General features: G+C 41.6%; 1 protein-coding gene across 19 annotated transcripts in view; it reads left to right on the plus strand.

Annotated features, from left to right (window-relative positions):
- Window positions 1-23,359, plus strand: part of CAMK2D (calcium/calmodulin dependent protein kinase II delta) — a 216,154-nt gene that overhangs the window by 106,238 nt on the left and 86,557 nt on the right. For all 19 annotated transcript variants that reach the window (XM_060246872.1, XM_060246880.1, XM_060246884.1 and 16 more), the window contains exon 4: window positions 17,596-17,650. In XM_060246872.1, coding sequence (XP_060102855.1) covers window positions 17,596-17,650 — 55 coding nt within the window. The remainder of the gene's footprint in view (window positions 1-17,595; window positions 17,651-23,359) is intronic.

Genomic DNA, 23,359 nt, shown 5'->3' on the forward strand with positions numbered 1-23,359 from the left:
TGCTTCCTAAGGAAAACTGGGGAGGGTCCCCTACTGGTTTGGAAGATCAAAGGTCGGACAGCCACCCCAGGGAGCTTAGAGGTTGAATTACCACCCAGCCTTGGGCCGCCCCTGAGGATTTGACGAGTCGCCTTTTTGGTTTAGACTAATGCAGCCAAGGGCAGCGCGTCAAATCATTGGTCTGAGTGTGCGATAGATTATAAATAGGACTGTGGCATAGATAGACTCCTGGAGGAAAATGAGGAGTCTGGATTTTTTAGATGTCCCAGAAGGGTCCCCGCAGCAGCGTACAGCAGCTGTGGGCTCCCGAAGTGTATTGTGGAAGAAATTGTTAGCAGTCCCCGTAGTGGGTGCAGTTCTGCTTATAACTATCATTGTAATGGCTGTCCAAAAGACACAGCCTTGCTCACCATGCCCCTTTCTTGGCATCACTGCCTGCCCACAACATTGGATTGGGTACCATGGGAAATGTTATTATAAATCTGAAGATGAAAGGGATTGGAATGGCAGTGAGACTAAATGCTCTGCATTTGGTGCCACTTTGGCATTGATTGATTCACAATGGGATCTGAGTTTCCTAGTGAACCTGACTCGCCCTGTACACCACTGGATTGGCCTCTCCAAACAGACAGGCCTAGTGTGGAAATGGCAAAATGGCACAGAGTTTGCTGATCAGTTTCTTGTGCGAGGAGATAATGCATGTGCGTATTTAGATGACACTGGTGTGAGTAGTACCAGGTGTTCCCTGGAGAAAAACTTCCTCTGTAGCCAGGCGGATGCCTGTGCTGGAAGTGTAGGGAGACATTAAGATCAGAGTCAACCTCACATTACTAGAAGCAGCAGGGCAGTGTAAAAGGCCGCTTGTGGTGATGTGAAATATTTCTGCAGTATTGCGTAACCCTCCCTTAGAAAAACGGGAAGTGCCAGTGTGAATCAGTTATCTAGCAACTGGCAATGAAAATGTATGTGTTTTTACCCCAGGAGATTCCTGGAGAACCCCAAAGATGCTATCTGTTAACCAGGAAAACTATGCTTTACTTTGTTTTATGATTGTAATGGGATTGCCATGCTCATGTCATAGGGATCCGGCGGCTGCGTATTACTTGAACTTGCACATCATTAATTGAATATGGGTGTGTAGCTTGAGTGGTATGCAATTGCCGGGTGTGGCATCTCTGAATGGTCACCTCTTGGACAAGGCACTGTAGTTAAGGAACCCCTTGGGAATCAAATTTAAGACATGGAGCAGTGTTTTCTGCCGCCCTCAGTTGTAGGGAGCTGGTCCTTTAAGCCCAATGCAAGGCTCCCCGCCTTTTTGGTCCTTCAGACCCCTGCCCCTTGCATCAGTTGGCACAGGAAACCCACGGTAGTCATGTGATGCCCTTTCCCAACTTTCGACCCATGATTAGGCTTGGAGGCATTCAGGGCAACCTCTATCTCCGTTAGGCATGTATCAGGAGGTGAAGGAAGCCTTGAGTGTTATCACCTTTTACCTGTACGATTGGCTCCCACGGAGAAGGGTTGACCATTTTAGGGAAGAATTGGAGCAGTTACTTGAGAGGAAATATGAAGGCCACTGGTACCCAGAGACACCCCTAAGGGGGTCCGCCTATCGCTGTATTTGGATAGGGAAGACCAGAGACTCTGTAGTAGAATTGGCTGCCAGAAGAAGTGGACTGACTGTAGAGGATGTCCAGGACAGTATTCCTGCAGAATTGACTGTGTGGATTGACCCATTTGAAGTCTCCTACCGATTTGGGGAAGAAGGGCCAGTCGAGACCGTGTATCTGAAAGACAATAAAGGCTGCAGCACAGCCAAGGGACAGAGCAAAAGCAGAAGCAGGCTCAACCCTGAGGCTCCGGCTTTTGTCCCCGCTAGGAGTCAGACAACCTTCTTGTCCGGCTCCCCACCTCCATCTGCTGACCAATCTTCTGGTCTGACTTTCACCGTGGCTACTTTTGCAGCTACCAAGTTTGGCTCCACAAAAGTGAAGAAAAGCAGCAAAAGGCTGAATTGGGGTCTTGCTTGCCCAGGAAAATAAAGGGCTGACTGTGAGAATTGTTTAAATAAGCTTCTTCTCTTGTACAGTTGCTAAACGCCATTGCTGGAGGAGTGAGAGGAGATGGCATCGTCCCCTCCACCGCAGGAGGCCCAGATTGACGTCTGCCTCAACTGGAGCCAGGAGCTGGAGGAAGATAGTCCCCCTAAAGTTGGTCGTAAGGGACGAGCCAGAAAGACAGCGGCTCCAGCTGGGAAGAAGCACTGGAAGAAGACCATTGCGAAGACCTTCGGCACTCACAAGGGTACCTATAACCTCGAAGTCAAGGGTCGTGAACGGTTTCTGATGTTTAAGGAGCTGAATGAAGCCCTAGAGTTTAAAGATGCCCAGGAAGACCTTAAAACGGGGAAGAAGACCTCAAAGGGTCGTGGTAGAGGCAGAAGACCCCCAGACGATCAAGAAGAAAAGATGCCCCGACCTCCGGGTAGGCCCAGGGCTATGAGACCATCATTGGCACGCGACGAGTGCGCCTTTTGCCGCGGGAGGGGGCACTGGATCCATTCGTGCCCAGACGCCCCTCCCCAATTCCGCGACAGAGGAAGAGGCCGAAGGGGAGTGCTCGACCACCACTGGCATGCGATGCGTGAACCAAGAGTCATGAGAGTGGCCACAGGATGGTATCTAGCCCCCTACAAGCAAAACCACACAGCTTGGAACGAGGTCTCAGACGTAAGAGCTGCAATTGAGGCGATACCAGAGAGAGACGAGCACGGAAACGGAGAAGACATAGACGAAGCAGCCGGCCTGGCCCCCGAGATAGATGTGAGTCCACAAGAGCCTCTCCAGGAAGAAGCAGCGGCTTCTGCCCTTTTGAACCTCAAGAAGCTTTTCCAAGAAGAAGAAGGCTTGGAAGAGGATCCCACCTGTTAAAACCCTGATGTGAAGTCACGAAGAGAGGACCCCTTTTGAAGTAGTTTTGAGTTATTTGCTTTCTGCGCTTAAAAGAAATATTGCCTTTCCTTTGTTAGCAAGAGCTCGCCACAGAAGAAGGGAAAAGGTAGGTTGGTCCCTGGGAAGAGTTAGGTAGTTGAATGTGCTCTAAGCTAGTTTTAGCTTGACACATTGCTTAGTGCCTTGCTCATATCTTGTGATGCTTAAGTAAGAAAGAAGGTTTAGTTCTTTGTGATTTTATTCATGAAAGGCCCTTTGGAAGATTGTTAAGATGAGAAAACCCAGCCCTGGAAAGAAATGTTACGATGATAGGATAGGCTTGTATTGAACTAGATTTTGTTTTACTATGCAATTTTAACCAAAGCTTTCCTAGATAGGCTTTCTAGGTGCAGCTTCGGCCCCAGACGTGATTGCTTGAAGCCCGACCTCTGGACCTCACTCACCGGCAGTAGTGAGGTTCCACAGGCAACGCCCTCTGGATCCTGGCCTACCGGGGACGGCAGGATTCCACAGGCATCGGAATGACTCTCCCTGGACGTGGAGCGGTCAACTCCTGTGCGGTTGCAGCTAGGGAGCTCGATTGCTCTACACTCCGGGAAGAAGAAGAAATTCCTCGAGCAACAGCCAGCTGATTGATTATCAAATGTATTATGGGTTTGATGTTTGGCTTTAAGTAGGTTGATTTTAGTATGTGTGTGATGGTTTGTGGATGTAATGATAAGTAATCAAACTCCGTTTGAAAGAGGGGAAATGTAGCATCGATCCCAGGACAATACCAATACCTAATCAATATAGCAATGTTAGAAATATGTAAGAGTGCTTTTGAGAAATAATCTTCTAGAGCAGCTTGAAACATAGGAGTGTTAGCTTAGAGAGAGAAAAAGGGAACTGTGACAGGTCATTGACCTTGTTAAAACCACAAGCTGAAAAACATAGAACGAAACCTGAAATGTTTCTAGAGAAAGAGGAACCAGGGTTTACAGAGGCCCTAGGAAAGGCCCTAATAGAGGCCCTGACGGTTGAAAAACAACCCGAATTGTGGTGAAAAATGTGACGTAGTATATTTGTGACGTAGTATATTGAGTTGGCAATTGGGGAGAAGAAACCCAATAAAAGGTGGCAGGCAATTGTAATTAGCTGCTCAGAGCTGAGAGTTCAGACCCTCTCTCTGATGCCCGTGTATAGAGCGCTTATGCACGTTAAATAAAGAAGCTGTTTTCCTGATCCCTCGTGTCCGCGGCCTCCGTTATTGATCCGGCAGAATTTGGTAATGTATAAATAGGGTTCCCCTGCTACAATGTCCCTAACAGAATGATGCCACTATGCTCCCCAAATCCCCCTACCAGGTGGGCAAAAGGACCTGGCAACTCTAAAAGCAGTCCTTGATGCCCTCTGTTTTCGAAGGAGGTACAGAGGTACAAAAACAATACTTAAATCTGAATAATTTTTAAAAGTTTCTGTTTAAAAGTGACCGTTGTTGAAACAAATGTAATTAGCTTCTGTTGTTTCCTTTACTAGGATCCTCAGTCTGATTTTGAGCATATATTTTTCAGTAACATCCAAATACCTGAGATTTGGAATTTTATCTGTTTTTAGCCCTTGAGTTTCTGCTTTAGACTTTAGGTTGTGGGAAAGGATCATGGCCTAGATCTGTTTCAAGGGTATCTCCATGAACTTCCTCACATACTGGATGCTACAGCCTTTTAAAAAGCAATAACAACATCTTGATTTTGAGGCTTATGCTTTCTTTTTGTTCATGAAAAATATCTTGCTAAAATCCACAGGACTTCCTCTTGAGTCATTGCTTTTAGAATGTCAATGCTTCCACCTGATGAGAAGGTAATTGTGTATGAGAGTATGCCTTACGTACATAGTTAAATTGTATTGAAAGGAAAACCCAAAAGTGCTGAAGTTTTAACTTGAAAGTGGATCAACAAATGGGCAGTTATTATGAAGCAAGCACATTTCCTGGGATTTGGAGGCACTTAGCTTTTTGACTGATACCCAAGGAAGCCAATTATCTCCCACTGATAATATACTCAAGAATGTAATTATTCTTCATGCAGGTATATATACTTAGAAAAAATATTTTTAGTGAGCTGAGTTGTTGCCCAGAATACTTAGTGTGCTGATTTAAAATGTGAACTGTCTGTAGATGAAAGGCTTGTATAGATAAAGGAGATTTCTGCATGAAAATGCTTTGTGTGTACATATAAGTACTTTACAATGCTTTCTGTTCAGAAGAAATATCCTCCATTGCAATACGATATTGCCTGCCCAGGACCTTAAGTTCACTAGTAAAATCTCCTGGGTCATGGTTCGTGAACCAAAGTTCAGTCAGTCTCACCACCATGACCCTCCATGTGGTTTTTCAGGGATTCATGCAGCTCATGGTGGAAAGTGGGGGGGGGGGGGGAGCGAGAGGGATTGCTGAAACAGCTTGGATTTCAGCCTAGCAGCTAGGCTGAAATGGATGCAAGCCATTTCAGCTATCCCTTTTACTCCCTCCACTTCCAAGCAGAGAGGAGCAAAATGGATGGGTTTAATGGCTCTTCTCCCCACCCCAAGCTACAGGTTGCCATGGCCAGGAAAAAGACAACCCGAACTTTCCAGTTCAGTTCAGGCATTATTTGCTCAGTTCAGTTCAGGGTTCAGTTCAGGGAGCCAGAATTTTCTGTTTTGAGCCCATCCCTAATAGTAATATGTTTTCTTCTTCCCCGAAGAAACGTTGGCTGTCCCACCCTGTGTCAGTAATATATATTGGCTATTTGCTCAGCCCAGGAACCTGAGGAAAGAGATATGATTGCCCTTAAACCCTTGAAAATGTCACTTAAGATGCTTTGAAATTCAAAAATAACAAAAGGTTTTATTTAACATTGAGGGGAAAGGCCAGGTGAAATCAGGGTTAAAACTAGTACAAGCGCAGACTTCTGTCCTTATATACCAGGCTAATGAGAGATTCTTGAATTAATCTTTCGCTTTTCCTTTTAGCCTGAATGGGAGTCTTCTCTATTACCCAAACTTCCTTCACAAACTTTCCCCCAGTTCTCTGTCTGGGTTCAAACTGCTCACAGTTAATACTGAGAGTCAGTTAGCTGGTATATTTATACAATTGTAATCAAAAAAGCAATCTGTATTTTATGTTCCAGCTTATCTATTTTAATAAAGAATTGATTGACTGAAAATTCAGACTTTAGTCAAGGTAGAAATCTGACTCTGTCAGGGCTGTTCTCAGGTGGTCTCAGTACATATCTCTTCTCAGTTACGGCAGCTCTCTCAATATATATATTTTACTTAGCTGATGCCAACTAATGAGATTGCCTGGAGTAGCCCGTCACTTAAGTCTTAAGGTTCTCTGGTTCTGCAAAGAATTAACCCTTCACAGTTCTTTAGCAGTTGATGTGGCACTTCTAAGCCTATTTAAAAGTGCAATCCGTCACAGTTCCTGTCAGTAAAATGCAGATAAAGAGAGCAGGGCCTTTTCCAGGGCTATTTTTGGCCTTTGAGGAAGGACTTATCATGGCAAGACCTGGCAGCAACTACTGGGTAACCTGCGGTCATGAAGTTCATGTGAGTCACCTAAGCTGGCTACTTGCTACTGTTCAACAGCAGGCACTCCATGAAAGCCAGTGTAGTATAGAGGTTCAGATTTAAGACTAGGATCTGGAAGATCAAGGTATCTATGAGCCAGTCACATGCTGTCAGCCTAAACTACCTCATAGAACTGTTGTGTAGTTAGAACTGAGTACAGGAAAACGATATACACTTTGGATCCCCATTGTAAAGAAAGGCAAGGTATAAATGAGGTTAATAAATAATAAATATAGGTAACAATGGGGGAAATAAAAGGCAGGTTTGTTGGTGGGTGGAAAGGAGAGAAGAAATTAGAAAAAAGAAAGGAGGAAGTAGTGTGGAAAAAGGAATAAAGGGAAAAATGAAGTGCCCTATGCAAGTCCTTTGTAAGTTTCCCCACTGCACAATAGCACAGCTTGGTAGCTAGCACAGTGCAACTGGGTCACAATTTTCCAAGGGACGTTGCCAGGAGGAAGAAAGGAGAGATAGCTGAAGACATAGGGTTCAATAAAAATAGATTTGCAGATGGGTGAGAAGGAGGAAAAGAAGCAGGAAGGGGGGAGGCTTTTGGGGCTTTCAAGGGAGGGATATTAGGAGGGAGCGTTCGACATAGTCGATCATCAGTTACTGACCCACGGCCTCGCTGACACTGGGATACAGAGGTTGGCCTTACAGTGGCTTTCCTCCAGGGTCAGTGACAAAGGGTGGCAATAGGGGAGGAGCTATCCCAATGGCACCCACTTGTATGTGATGCGCCACAAGGGGTGGTTCTCTCCCTGATGTTGTTTAACATCTACATGTGCCCCCTTGCCCAGATTGCCCAGAGGTTTGGGGTGGGATGTTGCAATCTCCAGGTGAGGGCTGGAGATTACTTAGAATTTCAACTGCTCTCCAGATGGCAGAAATCAGCTCCCCTGGGGGGGGGGGGGAGTGAATGTCTTCACTTGGGTGGGTGGGAAGACAGCAGGGGGTGGGGGAGCAATTGCCCAGAGCCTCCTTCTAGAGCCCATTGTATATTTCTTCACAACAGGCCTTATTCCTAGTTTTTTATATTTGAAAATGAGCTTGATACTGTAACATCTCTCTCTTTTTAAATTAATAATATAATTTATTTACAAAGGAGGAAAGCATGCATATAGGGTCATTTGTCAACAATTCAAAAATACAGTAACATCTCAAACCTTAGCTGACTTTGGGTTATATAGACTGAAATAGGTGGATTAGTTCAGAGTAGCCTAGGAAACAGTCTTCTATTGACCCTATTAGGGATATCCTGTGCATTTTAGATTCAGAGGGTCTGCAGTAGGACAACAAGATTTTCAGGGTACAAGTTTTCAAGAATCACAGATCCATTTGTCATACCCTGAAAATCTTGTTGGTCACTAAGGTCCTACTGGATTTGAATCCAGCTGTCCTTTGCATTTTGGTGCTGATATAGGGAAAGGAGAGCCCACAAAAACTGCCACCCAGGTGACCCTCCCCTTGGGGGAGGTCAGACAGCACTGCTGTGCACAGAAGTAAACAATATAATTCTTTGTTGCTTTAGCCACTTTTTTTTCTGACAGTTGGGAAGTGTAGGTGCTGCTCTTCTCTGTGCATACAATTATTCAATTGAAGCTGCCTAAAACTGCACCCATGTGGTAAACCATTTGTGTGTCATTGGGTAGCCTTGGGGACTCTCCTGCATATACATGTTTTGTTTCCCAACAGCACTTTCTGAACACTGGTTTTAATACTCTCACGTCTCCTTAATGATGTTCACTTCATACATACCAGGTTTGTAGCTTTAAAAAAAAAACTTGCACATTCTCTGGCAGTATTTCATTATTTATGCAGTTTTGGGAAATCTTTAATGTTAAAGATGTATGGGAGTTGCCCTTCATTCCCTTTGCATGACAGCCATACAAAAAATGGCGATAACTTGGATGATTTTTTTAAAAAATGTTGTTTTATGTCAGCTATTTTATAGGATCTTTAAACATGTTCAAGATGTATTCGTATAAAAATATTTATTTAGAAAATTTATATGCCTTCTCTCTGGAGACTTGTTCATATAATTGAGAATGCAATCCTTGGCTGCTATATTGACACTTGTATTTCATTTGGAAGCACAAATAACAACAATACCCTAGTTTTCGCTGTTTTATTCTTGGAACATGCTTCTTTCCCTATTCTCACTTAGTCTGTTCTACTAGCACAGGGGTATTGAACATGCGACCCAGGGGCCAAATCAGGCCCCTGAGCAACTGGCTGTAATCTGCTTTCTTCTCCCTCTCTCTTGCTTTCTTCTGAATAACAGCTTGCTTTGCAAGGGTTGCTCAGTTGCACAGGAGCTATAGAGCAAAACCTCTATTTTTCTCCATTGGCTGTGGCGCCTCCCTTGGGGAGGAAGGGGGGGGAGAGCTTCCTTTGCCAGGCTCTCTCAATTGCAAAGCAGAGCTACTGAGCCACGCCTCTCTTCCTTCTGTTGGCTGAGGTTCCTCCCCATCCTGGTCCCCTGGGGAAGGAAGAAAAGAGCCAGAGCTTCCTTTGTCCAGCTCCCTGGATCCCATGGGAGAAATACAAAGAAAGTGCTAATCTTTTAAGCATGTTTTGTTTTAAGGGTTTTTTAAAAAAAATGTTTAATTTTGTTTGTCTGCATCCTTTATAAAGTTTATATCTCTGCTACCTAATATTGAATAGGTACACACATGGCCCAGCCCAACACGGTCTCATTTATGTCAGATCCGGCCCTCATAACAAATGAGTTCGACACCCCTGACATGTTATACTAGGTGGTCTATAAGATAGGGACAAATCCCTCCTCCACTGTGGCGCTCACTTACTGTATGTCCTAAGATCCTTCTAACTGGAGATGCCATGGATCTGAGTCTTTGTTAGGGTTGCCAACACTGGGTTGGAAAATTTCTGGAAATTTTGGGGTGAAGCCTGGGGAGAGAAGGGCCCTCACTGAAATATGATGCCATAGAGTCTACTCACCAAAGCTGCCATTTTCCTCAGGCGAAACTGATCTCTGTAGTCTGGATATTCACTGTAATTTTGAGAGATCCTCAGGCCTCACCTGGAGGTTGTGTAACCAAAAAAGAAAATCACGGCAAAGAAAGGCAGAGGAAAACAAAGCAAAAGCTCCCGTGAAATCCAGCCTCCAATAAGTCAAAATATTCTGTACATTGTAACAAATATATAATATATTTAAATTCCACAAAGTAGTCAATTCAGTCTTTTATACAGTCCAAGGAACAATTCAGTCGGAACACCAGTCCCTCCTCTTTCAACAAAACAATGCTCAGACATCTTCAGGGAAGTTCCGATGAAAATAATGGATGTTCAAGCAGTCCAATTCATAAACAAGTGCAGCCAGCAATCCATAAGGCAACAGGTTTGTACTTGTGCCCCTGTTTCGCATAAGCTCTTCAGGCTGAACCCCATTTGGTCACAACCTTCACACGCTGAACGAGAGTAGCATACAAGAGGATTAAGGGAGGAATAGGAGCTTTCTTCTTCCAGTTCTCCAAGGTTGTTCCAACTTACACCAGATGGGTATCTTGATACTGTGCAAAGTGAAATGCTGATTAGTGACTTTTGTTGTCTCCATTTAAACACATGAAGTTATCATTCTTCTTGGTCTTTTGTACCCCAAAATCTGCATTACATCTTTCCAGATCCACATTTACTTTGCTAACATACAACCTTTAAAAAAGACTCTACCCAACACACTATCTTGGCTTATGTTTAAGAGTCTGAAGGTTGTGACCAAACGGGGTTCAGCTTGAAGAAGCTTATGCAAAACAGGGGCACTAGTACAAACCTGTTGCCTTATGGATTGCTGGCTGCACTTGTTTATGAATTGGACTGCTTGAACATCAATTGTTTCCATCGGAACTTCCTTGAAGAAGTCTGAGCATTGTTTTGTTGAAAGAGGAGGGACTGGTGTTCCAACTGAATTGTTCCTTGGACTGTATAAAGAACTGAATTTATTACTTTGTGGAATTGAAATATATATTTTTACTGAGGAAGGCAATGGCAAACCACCCCGTGAAAAGTCTGCTGTGAAAGCAATGTCACCCCAGAGACGAAAACAACTGGTGCTTGCACAGGGGACTACCTTTACCTTTTTTTACAGAATCTTTTGACTTATTGGAGGCTGGATTTCACAGGAGCTTTTGCTTTGTTTTCCTCTGCCCACCTGGAGGTTAGCAACTCTATTGTGCATGCAAGGCAACTACACTATTCAAAATCGGAATTTATTTCCTTAACTTTTATTTCAGTAACTTATGATATTTGCATCCCTTCTCTGGAAACAATAAGGTACCTCTGAATTTGGGAGACCTAATATTTATTCTGCCTATATAAGACAATATTTCCCCTTCTGTTAAGCATACATAGTATCTGCAATTTATTGTTTACCATTATTAGCAGAAGCCTACTGCACATATCATATATAATCTTTTTAATTTTCATGAATGAGAATTGCAAAACAGCCCAACTTGTAGAAGGAATTAAACTAATTGCAGCAGAGAGTTTCTGCCGTCTGGGATTCACAGTACAATGAAACATTGCTTTTAGGTAGACAATTCAAAATAATATATTAATAACTAGAGAGTATTGTCTGCCTTAGGCAGGTTGCCATTACTGAAAATATATGAACAAAATACTACATGCGATAAAAATGAGGAAGAAATTCAGTACCTTCTTTAGCTTGAGGTGAATGTCAGATGTATCTTTAATTAAATTTCAATTTTATACTGCTAGGACACAGTCTATCAAAGATGCGTTGCAATCGAGGCTGTATCACTAATGTAGCTTTTTTTGCATGTCAGTCTCTTTGACCTCATTCATACTTAATAAGCATAGAATTATGCCTCATATTCCACAGAAATCATAGGCAATATGGGTAGTTTCCACTAAATTCCTATTCTGTTACTTTCAGTAGAGCATGCTTCATTAAAAGAAGCTTAAATCCTGCTGACTTCTATTACTTCATATTATGGGCAATTAAACTGCAACCTTAGACCAGGGGTGTCAAACATGTGGTCCCGGGAGCCAAATGAGGCCCCCAGAGGGCTCCCATCAGGTCCCCAAGCAAGTGCTTGTCATCTACTTCCTTCTCTCTCTCTTGCTTCCTTCCTTCGGCATAGCAGCTTTCTTTGCCAGACTTGCTCAATCGCACAGGAGCAAAATCTCTTATTTTTTCCATTGGCTGAGTCTCCTCCCTTGGGGAGAAAGGGGGAAAAGTAGAGCTTGCTTTGCTCTCTCAATCACACAGCAGAGCTACTGAGCCAAGCCTCTCTTCCTTCTATTGGCTGAAGCTCCCTCCCTCCTGGTCCCCTGGGGAGGGAGAGATAGAGCCAGAGCTTCCTTGGATCAGTTCTCTGGATCCTATGGGAGAAATACAAAGAAAGCACCTTTAAAACCAGTGACTGCCAGTGTTTTAAGCATATTTTAAGTTTTTTTTAAAAAAAATATTTAATTGTGTTTGTCTCTGTCCTTTATAAAGTTTATATCTTTGCTGCCTATCTCAAATAGGTACGCATATGGCCCAGCCCAACATGATCCAGCCCAACAAGATCTCATTTATGTCAGTTCTGACCCTCATAACAAATTAGTTTGACACCCCTGCCTTAGACTTTTTGTGGGATTGTGACATTATTCCAATAAAAGTTGTTAAGCCTCCTTATTATCAACTATGTGGTTAGTTATCTAATTATGCCCATTGTGTACCAACTTGTATTTTAATATTGATTTTCTTCTGTAGGACAGAATCTGTAGGAAGGAGAGAGAGAGAGAGGGAGAGAATGTGGTCTTCTGTCCCTTACTTCTTTAAACAGTGATCATTCATTATAACACACATGAAAGACATTGTAGAGTACCCAGCTCTGATAATTGGTCAGTAAGCCTTAATAGAGTCCTAGGAACCAATTTATTTATTTTTATTTATTTAATTTAATTTATATCCCGCCCTCCCTACCAAAGGCAGGTTCACAGCGACTCACAGGTTAGGGTCATACAATGGCCAAACAAGATGAAACAGTAATAAAAATAAGATGTGAAGCAATTATTAAAACATCAATCTCAATAGGTGCTAGGGCAATAATTCATACAGACAATTGGAATTTCAGTGATAGCAGATGGTGAGTTGGTCAGTATTAGGTCAGTTGGTCAGTACCAAGACAAACAGAGTTTCACTGTTCTGGATGGGGAGTTTCTCTTTTGGGAGAAGATAAATATGTTTCAGCACTTCATTCTGTTAACTTGGCTTTGCGACAGAAGATTTTACTATCTTTTCCTCAGCCAGATTACTTGGTCTCAGAAGGTCTTTCTTTCTTTCTTTCTTTCTTTCTTTCTTTCTTTCTTTCTTTCTTTCTTTCTTTCTTTCTTTCTTTCTTTCTTTCTTTCTTTCTTTCTTTCTTTCTTTCTTTCTTTCTTCCCTCCCTTAGTTTAGATGAATCATAGTCCTAATATGGAAGAAGGCAGCTTCCTGTGCTAATTTACCAAAACAAAACTTGCTTGTTATTTTATCTGATTCTGTTGTTTTTTTTAAAAAACAACAACAACAACTATAAGCTGCTTTTATTATGCTGGACAATTTTTGAAGGGCTATGTGGGAAAAGAGAAGACGGATTTATTATAATGATATTTTCTTCAGGCTTGCTCAATCACACAGGAGCAAAATCTCTCATTTTTTCCATTGGCTGAGAGCCAGTTTGGTGTAGTGATTAAGTGTGTGGACTCTTACCTGGGAGAACCAGGTTTGATTCCCAACTCCTCCTCTTGCAACTGCTGGAATGGTCTTGGGTCAATCATAGCTCTGGCAGAGGTTGTCCTTGAAAGGACAGCTGCTGTGAGAGCCCTCTCCACCCCACCCACCTCACAGGGTGTTTTTTGTGAAGGAGGAAGATAAAGGAGATTGTGAGCCACTCTGAGACTCTGAGATTCAGAGTGGAGGGTGGGATATAAATCCAATGTCTTCTTCCTCCTCCCTTGGGGAAGAAGGGGGAGAGGCAGAGCTTGCTTTGCTAGGCTCTCTCAATTGCACAGCGGAGCTACTGAGACATGTATAGCATGGCCCTGGTTCTTACTGATACATTCTCTTCTTTGAAAGAAACTGGACCCATTTTGTCTTTGCTAGGAAAACTCTCTCCTATTTACAGTAAATTCACATGAGACTTGTGGCATGATGAATTTGAAGGTAGCATATAAATTTAGTGTTCTGGCAATCCCTTGTACTACTCTGAAAAGTCTTTTGTGCTTATAAAAAAATGGTAGTGTTTTTATGAAACCGACTATACATGTTCATTTGTGACCCTCCAGTATGCTCCAGTATGCTCTTATGGAGAGCCGGTTTGGTGTAGTGGTTAAGTGTGCGGACTCTTATCTGGGAGAACCGAGTTTGATTCCCCACTCCTCCACTTGCACCTGCTGAAATGGCCTTGGGTCAGCCATAGCTCTGGCAGAGGTTGTCCTTGAAAGGGCAGCTGCTGTGAGAGCCCTCTCCAGCCCCACCCACCTCACAGGGTGTCTGTTGTGGGGGAGGAAGGTAAAGGAGATTGTGAGCCGCTCTGAGACTCTTTGGAGTGGAGGGCGGGATATAAATCCAATATCTTCTTCTTCTTCTTCTTCTTCTTCTTCTTCTTCTTCTTACAAACCTGTAATCTTCCAAAATAATTGCTCCTTTTCCTGTGAAATAACCTGCATATTCCAAACCATCTTAAACACCACAAATGGCAAGTTATATTATTTTTGGCAAATTCACACATGCATCAGTATATCTGGTATATTTATGAGCATTGTAAAACAAACATCAGGAAAATAGCTTTTAATTGCTTTTTTGATGGGCTTGGCTGGCATTTGTTGTATTTCAGCCCTCTTCCCATATATTCTGTCCTGGAGCTCAGGCCAGAGTACGTATATGGCTCTCGCATCCTCCATTGCACCCTCACATCAGTTCTGTATGATAGGTTAGGGTGTGAGAGAGTATGTAGCCTAAATCCTGAGCAGAGTCATCCCGTTCTAAGTCTGTTGAAATCAGTGGACTTTTAAGATTTAACCTTTAGCTTAGGTTTCATGGTGGCTTTCATTTTTTGCTCAGATGTATTACTCTGACATAGTTGGCTGGTTCTGACCAATCTGAAAAACCCACTGGATTTTATGTCTGGACTCCTCAACAACATGGTACAAGTTTCCTTCCTTAGCACGGCTATGCTACCTTAGTGCAAGGAGGAATCACTGGACTGTTGTGTAGCAATGAACCTAGGATTAACTCTTGAATGCAGCATATGGCGTGTTGTCAAGCTCTTGTTGTTAGGTGTTTTAATATGAGCAACGATTAGTAGGAAAATGAGACTTTGGGTTGTTTAGTTAAGGAATGAATTAATTTAAATCCAAAAGTGCAAAAAAATCCAGACACAGTATATGTAAACCATCCAGGTGGCAATCTTAATCTGTTCTTGTTTACTGTCAAATTCAAAGAAAACTACCAAACAGGGAGAAATGTAATTTGATCTGTATCCTACGATGAATTCTCCTGATTTATGCTTACAATTATTCTTTTAAAACCTATTTCCTACTAAAACTGAAACTAAAGGAGGAGCTGCATCAATTTGGCACAGTAAAAGCAACATATTTGCCTTATACAAATAAGATCTAAAGATTTATTGCAGCTCCAGAGAATGCACAGGAGTTCCTTTCACTCCAAAATTGTTTTGAATGGAAGTTCTGAGTTTCTTAAAAAACTAAAAAATATTGACCTTTAAAAAAATAATAAAATTGCTTTAAGATTATAGGTGAATCCAGTATTCCTTTTCAAACTATTTGTTGAGTTTTTTAATGCATACAGAACAAACACAAGTCTATAAAGAGTGAATGCAGTGATGGATGGCAAAGAATAAATATTTGATGTGGAAATGGAATTGGAAGATGCAGGCTAGGAGGGAATATACAGACACAAAGAACAAAGGGTGAGGATATTGCCTTTCAGCACACAGATTTTCAAAATGTTATCCACATGTAAAATGCATTGGAATAAGCATACTGATTCCTTAGCAAGCCTAAAAGTCTTCAGCCTAAAAGTAGGTTCGAAAACCCAGTGATGCTGCTTTTGGAAGCGCATCCCAAAATGGGAGCTGCTCCTGTGCATTTATAATTTAATTAATTTACAGCCTTATGGGCTGAGATGATACCCATATGGGTACATGGTGATCAACGTTCCCCCTAAGCTGCAGAGTTTTGTGAGCAAAAATTCTACTTTGTGAGCTACTGGTATTAAAGTTGTGAGCTACTGCATAAATTATTGTGTTCTGGGGCCATTTTTCCTGAGCTAAGACAAAAATCTGTGAGCTGGAGGCTAAAAATCTGTGAGCTAGCTCACACTAACTCAATTTAGAGGGAACACTGATGGTGATATGTATCTTATTTCTGCAAGCAATCTAGAAACAGCTCTTATCTTTGGAAATAAGAAGAGTCTTGCTGGATTAGACGGATACAGCCAACATCTGTTTCCAGTGGTGGTTAAACAGAAACCTTGAAGCAGGGATGAAGGCAAATAGCCCTCTCTTGTCATATGTTCTGTTGTATCCAATAGCGAATAATCTGAGATACATGAAGGTATCTTTGTATCTTGTGTGACTTTTCGAATTTCCTAAGAAAACCATCATCACATCCTTTGGCGGAGAACCATGGCTTAATTGTGAATTGTGTGGAATAGTACTTCCTTTTGTCTGTTCTGAATCTACTGAACCTTAACTTCATCAGAGAAAGTTTTTAAAAATGGACTGACTGTGGTATTGCATCATCAAAGCCAATGTGCAGGTATTCAATGAACAACTCCCATTTATAGAAACTTATGAAAAGTTATAATTCATTGTGTTGATTTAGAGTTGATTTTATCATTCATAATGGTAACTAGTTTTTGTTGCATAAGAACTACACCCATCCCAGTATAAGTAACTATCTTGGCCATATTTGACCAATCAAATGACCCAAGCCCACTTCGCACTTTGTGGTCTGCTTCAATGGCAGGAGACTGCGTCAGTCAGTGGCAGTGGCAGTCTGTTGTAAGGCTTAGACTAGCACTGCGAGCAAGTGTCCTCAGCTCATGTGTCCTCCATTAGAGTATTGAGAGAGTACAGTAATTGCCTTCCTGACTCTGTGTTTTTGTTGTCATCTGCAAGCTCTTCAAGCAGGTTCCACTTCTTTCCAAAGTGCCCTCTTTTTATATCTTGAAAGCATTGCCATTTAAATAGAAGTGGGCTTTGCAAATGAAAGTGTGTGCCTTTCTGTTGACATATTAATTGCTTATTGTCAACTTGAGATCAGTTGCTTGGGTACTGAAATGAAGCCTGGACTGAAAGTTGAAGCTAGGCCTTGAAAAGTGGGGAAAAGAACATCACTATAAATTATCTTTCTACATGATAGCTCTTCCACAGGCAGCTAATATGTGCTGATGGGAGTTTCCTAATATTATACAAAGGCATTGTGTTCTGTATCTGTTTCTTTCTTTATCAAAGTGCTTTTGATTTATTCACAGTTAAGCCTTTGAAAGATAACATGCCCTTGTTTCTCTATCTGCTGAGTCTTTAGGTTGTTAAGGATAATGGTTAAAATACCATTTTCTATTTGCTCTCTAGCATTTGTTGACACTTGAAACATTGTATGTGGTGATATCCATTTAATGGGTTCTGTGGGGAAAAACACTTTTCGCCTCATTTATCTAGTTACTCTGCACTACTAAGGTACAACTGCAGCCTTTCCTACAAAGATTTATGTGTTCACAAACTATTTGAATAAATTAGGCTAGTCACAAGATATGGCTGGGACTGTACAAACAGCTGTAATGTATGGTATTGATAGTAGCGTTGCCAAGCATATGTGTAAGCTGAGGAAGGGAACAGGGTGCTCCCTGCCTAACATGAGAGAGGCTTTTGTCTTGTCATGTTCAATGAAGGACAATGGGGAAACAAAAAGAGTTCTAAAGGAGTGGTGGGAATAGCTTGATGAGAAATGTGCATATGGGACAAAGGAGAAAAGAGGAAGAATTCAATATACAAATTTCATTTTATTCTTTTTTTCATAGTGCGACTTCATGACAGCATATCAGAAGAAGGGTTCCATTACTTAGTCTTTGATTTGTAAGTATACGTGCTAAATACATTTTGAATAATAATCTATTTTAAGGGATAAAATGCAAAAAAAGAAAAGAAAGAATGAAAAAGCCATAAGGTGTATACCTGTTTTGTGCGCTCCAATACTGGACTTACATAAAGGATTTCATAGTATTACTAATCCACAGTAACTTGTATGGAATCATGAAAATCTGAAGACTTAATTTCCACTGATTCTACCCTCCTGCTGTAAGCCACTCAGCCCCACCCCTGAGGTTTTTTTGCCTGTGGATCAGCAGCCCCTAAAGAACAGAATGGAACAGTTCAGCAGGTGATAAAAGTGCCTTTAAATCTTCAAAACTGTGATTGGATAAAGGCCAGTATGGCACAGAATGAGTGAATTCTATTTATTTTCATATCCAGATCTGGTTTGACTGCACAGTGCAACTTTATAGTCAGTCTGGGATTTCAGTTCAAATCCTTCCTGACCATACAGTGATTGTGCGGTTGGATCCAATTACTCTTTCTGGTAAGTGTTCCTCTTCCAGATACAGCCTATGAAGAGTTCTGTAGTTCATGAAAGCTTATAGCTACTCTAAAGGCTTGTTTCTTTTTAAGGTGTTACAAGAGTACTGTTTGTTTTTTCTCCTGTGGAAAAATTGACTGGAAATGAGTCATTCAGTCCAGTTCATCAGCTGTACCCAAACACTACAAACAATCTCCAGTTATTTGTGATTAGAATAAGCCAGGAGTTCATATGTATCCTCTCCTTGAATAAAACTGAAGACTTCTTGCTTTGAAAGAAAACACAGATGGTTGTGACAATCAGACTGATCACTTCAACAAAATGTGGGCTATTTCTTGCTTACGCTCTGGGATTTTAACCATGATTTAATCCTGGTTTAGAATCCCAATTTGAAGCGAAGGAAAAAAATAATGTGCTGTGATTTGGATGTTGTCTTTCTGAAGTTCTCAATCTCTGCTGTTCATGAAAATATGAAGGAATGTGGGCTTGTACGCTGAGATATTTCTGTTTCCTCACCTCACTGTTTTATTGTTGTCAAATAAGACCTTGTTTTGCAGTTTTGCTTACTTTTTGGTGTGAGGCTGAATCAGCTTTCACTGAGGTAGGCAGATAATTAAATTCTGCAAAGTGATAGTTGTGTATTTAATGTATGTTTTTAGTTATATTAGTTGTTTGGACTACTGCAGTTTAAAGATTGCATAATCATATTTAAGATGTTTTTCAAAACATGTACAGCAGCACTACAAAATGATTCAAGGAGGAATGGGAGACCATTGCTATGTTGCAGTTTAATGGCCTAAATTCAGGAAAAGGGTAAGAACATCAATAAAGGTTAGAAGGGAGCACAGAAATATTTCTTGTTGCTTATCTATATTTATGAAGGATTGCTATACCAGCATCTTATGCACTGAAGCACTATGCATAGAGAGAAAAGGGTCACTGATAAATTTAAAAACATGAAGTTCCAGAAAGTCTCAGTGCTGCTGGTTTTTCCAATTATAACCCATAACAAAACCAATTTTTATAAAGACAGTGGGCTTTTTCTTATGGAGTACAGTTCTGTTTACTTAAAACAGTATTGAGTAAAATGTTAAGGTCATGAATGTGGGTTTCTAATTGCTTTAAAATTGCTCCATTTAAATCTTCTAGGACAAACACAACTTCAAAATATTATTTTTAAAAAATTGCACCACACCTCCAAAAACCGATTTTAGATTGGTTTTAGTAAACAGATTGGATTCAGTCTAAAAAATGTTCTTTCTCTGTGAGTGTATAGTTACACCTTTTGGTTAGGAAAACTGCTTTCATAACAAAATATTTAAAAAGTATTTAAAAGAACACATTATGCCATCTCTCTGTATAAAGTTCTTCACAAGCCAAACTGCTGTAGAAAAAAGCCAACAGTAGCAGACTACGAAGGCGGCGCCTCTCTGCCTCCGTTTCTCTGAAGCTTCCACAGGCTTAATGCAAAAGATTACAAAGTTGACAATGGAAATCAATCCTTCAAGTACAGTGAAAGTTATGTTTATAATGAGGTGCTCCCCAGGTGGAGGCAGAGGATACCCCAGTTTGGAGGCCCTTCCCCCACTTCAGGGTCATCAGAAAGTGGGGAGGAAAATGTCTGCTGAGCACTCCATTATTCCCTATGGAGAGCAATTCCCATAGGGTATAATGGAGAATTGATCTGTGGGTATCTGGGGCTGGGGGGGGGGCTGTCTTTTGAGGTAGAGGCACCCAATTTTCAGCATAGCATCTGGTGCCTCTCCTCAAAGCACCCTCCAAGTTTCAAAAAGATTGACCTGGGGGTCCAGTTTTATGAGCCCCAAAAGAAGGTGCTCCTATCCATTATTTCCAATTGAGTGAAGGCATTTAAAAAGTGAGTGGTCCCTTTAAATGTGATGGCCAGAACTCCCTTTGGAGTTCAATTATGCTAGTCACAACCTTGCTCCTGGCTCCATCCCTAAAGTCTCCTGGCTCTGCCCCCAGAGTCCCCAGATATTTATTGAATTGGATTTGGCAACCCTACATTACTGTGATCCTGTCTGGCAGGTAGTACATGGATTTTTTTCTTTTGTCCCCCCTCCCCCCACAATGCATGTAAGCTGTCTAGCACTGCTCTCTGTCATCGATACCATAGCCCTGTGTTTCTGTTAATACATCTATCATGTCTGCTTGCCAGTAGATGCATGCAAAGTGTTTCCGCTGCCTGCTTAAAATGTTCATGAACTGCAAATAACAAAGTAGGTCAGTTATCTGGACCCATGATTATATAGAATCAAAAAGCTATCCTAAAGTCAGTGTTAGAGCACAGTGATTGGTGGAAAGAGGACACATGAGCACAAAAATGTCAATTGGGATTATTCAATTCAGTGGGAAGTCTTTTTGTCATATGCACATCTGATAATGCTTAGTCTTCCTCAGTGTTTCAAGTCTTCCCGCTATTTGGAAAACTGAAACAAGATAGCAAGGCAGCAGAATAGCCTTCAGATCAGAAGTCTTCTTCCTGCTCTCGAATGCTGGAAATAATTCTGTTTGAACTGAGGGTCATTATGGTTTTTCCAAATGGGATATTATTTAAGTCAGGTAACACTAAACTCCCAGCTGCACATCTCTAATCACAGTCTCTGGCTTTGTGTGGATATTGCAAGTTGGCTAAGATTGTTGTTGCGCACAGCAATGCAAAATTGGACTTGTGCTGTAGTACTTTTCATCAGCAGATGTGATAGAAGGATGCTCCGCAATGCTATATCCCAGGGGTGGCCAAACTTGTTTAATGTAAGAGCCACATAGAATAAACGTCAGATATTTGAGAGCTGGACCATAAAGAAGGCCGAGCACAGAAGAATAGATGCTTTCAAGTTGTGGTTCTGGAGAAGACTCTTGAGAGTCCCTTGGATTGCATGATCAAATCAATCAGTCCTAAGGGAAATCAACCCAGACTGGTCAGATGCTGAAGCTGAAGCTCAAATACTTTGGTCAACAAATGAGAAGGGAGCACTCACTGGAGAAGATCCTGATGCTGGGAAAGACAGAAGGCAAAAGAAGAGGATAGCAAAAGATGAGATGGCTGGACAGCGTTACTGATGTAACAAACACAAATTTGAGCGGACTTTGGAGGATGGTGGAAGACAGGAGGACCTGGCGTGATTTTGTCCATTGGGGCACAACGAGTCAGACTCGACTGCGTGACTGAACAACAAAAATTTGAGAGCTGCAAGACATGAACAAATATTACACACATATCTTTATTTAAAATCTTAATTTTTCCTTTGTACAGAAAGATAAAATGCATATGTATGCACTTTACAACACAGTCATGCTAGGAGACTTTTTTTAAAAACAAAAGCTGAGAATAACAGTCTCCATAAGACCAGAAGAGGGAAAGGTTGGGGAATTATTTTTTGGCATCAGTGGGAGAAGGAAACATGCATACCATATAAATCACTGACCATCATTATGCATCTCTCTTTGCCTTAGCACCAAGGTTAGTAAATACAACTCCTACAAGAGCTGTGAAACTAAGGGGGAACCCTGTGCCACCCTCTTTAATTCTGTCCCTCCTTCTGTGGCTCCCTTAGCTCTTGTGAACTTATGAACATATGAAGCTGCCTTATACTGAATCAGACCCTTGGTCCATCAAAGTCAGTATTGTCCATTCAGACTGGCAGCGGCTCTCCAGGGTCTCAGGCAGAGGTTTTTCATGCCTATTTGCCTGGACCCTTTTTAGTTGGAGATGCCAGGGATTGAACCTGGGACCTTCTGCTTGCCAAGCAGATGCGCTACCACTGAGCTACCATCCCTCCCCAAACTCTTCCCCTTGTGCTCTCTTTCCCCACTCTAAGTCTCTGGGCAACCTCTGTGGTGGAGGAGAAGAGTTTGCAAGCCTGCCTATTTCCCCCTTTTCTGCCTCACACACAGTGGACATAGTCACCTACCTAGGGGTCAGTGCTCAGAGGCTAACTGAGGTCCTGATGCTAAGCACACTTACTTGAGACTAAGCCTGCATTAAGTTCCTCCTTGACTTCTGGAAACCACACAATATGTGTGAAAGAGTTGCATGTGGCTTCCGAGCTGCAGTTTGGCCATCCCTGCTACAACCTGAGAGAGTTGGACTCAGTCACACAGTGCCACTAAGGATCACTTACCCTGTGTAGCATCCAAAAGATATCTCTGCTGTCATTCAGCCCACTACTTTAACATAAATTTCAGATCCAGATGTTTCATGGCATGCATTTATGAGGAACTGCAGTTAAAAATTAGCATTGTTATCTGGACTTGATATATATAGCTCATGATACAGTTTTAGTATTGTCAGAACAAGCAACAGTGGACATTTTTAAAAATGTGTGTTTGTGATATCAGAGGGCTTGCTACTTTGAAGATGAAGGTTTGTTGTTTTTTTAATTGGCAAGGATCATTGATCTCTCAGTTAAACTAACAAGTATGTACTTGTTTTTGCATCTTTTGCACTTGAAGATGCCAACTCAGCCTGCAGTGTCAGCAAACAAAGAGATACGTCTTTTCACTTTTTAAATTAAATGTCATAGCAGTCATCTTTCCCCCCCTGACATTAAAAATAGGAATATCTCTAGCAGCACAGTAAAATTATGATTTTGATAAAAGTTTTACATCAAAGACTTTGAATTCATTCTGTGTAAAAGTATTAGGTCAAATAATGCCAGGTTTTCCGTGAAGTTCTACTTTGATTGTATATTGACTTTTTAATTACATAATTGTATCCCTTCATAATTTCATGTTTAGAAGTACAATTAAAATATAACATGGCAAATGTAGTGATCAAATGACGAGGAACAAGATGGGAAAAAATACAGGCCACAACCCTGCCTTCCTTCAGTTTTCACCCCTCCCCATGGCTCTCGTAAGCCACATATCCCAGCTGTTTTCCTACAAGGTGTTGTGCAAATTATTGATACTGAATGTTTTCCATTATGGAGGGAAGTAAGGAGACATCTGCCTACAGCCTCTACCTTCTTGTTGTTCTTACTATTCTTGGGATGGGAGGGGGGACAGGCCCAGGAAGGGAAGCGGGATTGCAGTTCTGGGTTCACCACAACAGATTCCCACTGAGAAACAGCAGGATGATTGACCTGGGATCATGCTGATGCACACTGGATAATTCCTGTTAATTTCTCAATAATCAGTCTTTTGTTAAATCAAAAGTTGCTTTATTGTAGAAACTCTGAAGCTTT

This window comes from Heteronotia binoei, chromosome 9, assembly GCF_032191835.1.
Source record: "Heteronotia binoei isolate CCM8104 ecotype False Entrance Well chromosome 9, APGP_CSIRO_Hbin_v1, whole genome shotgun sequence".
Classification (NCBI taxonomy): domain Eukaryota; kingdom Metazoa; phylum Chordata; class Lepidosauria; order Squamata; family Gekkonidae; genus Heteronotia; species Heteronotia binoei.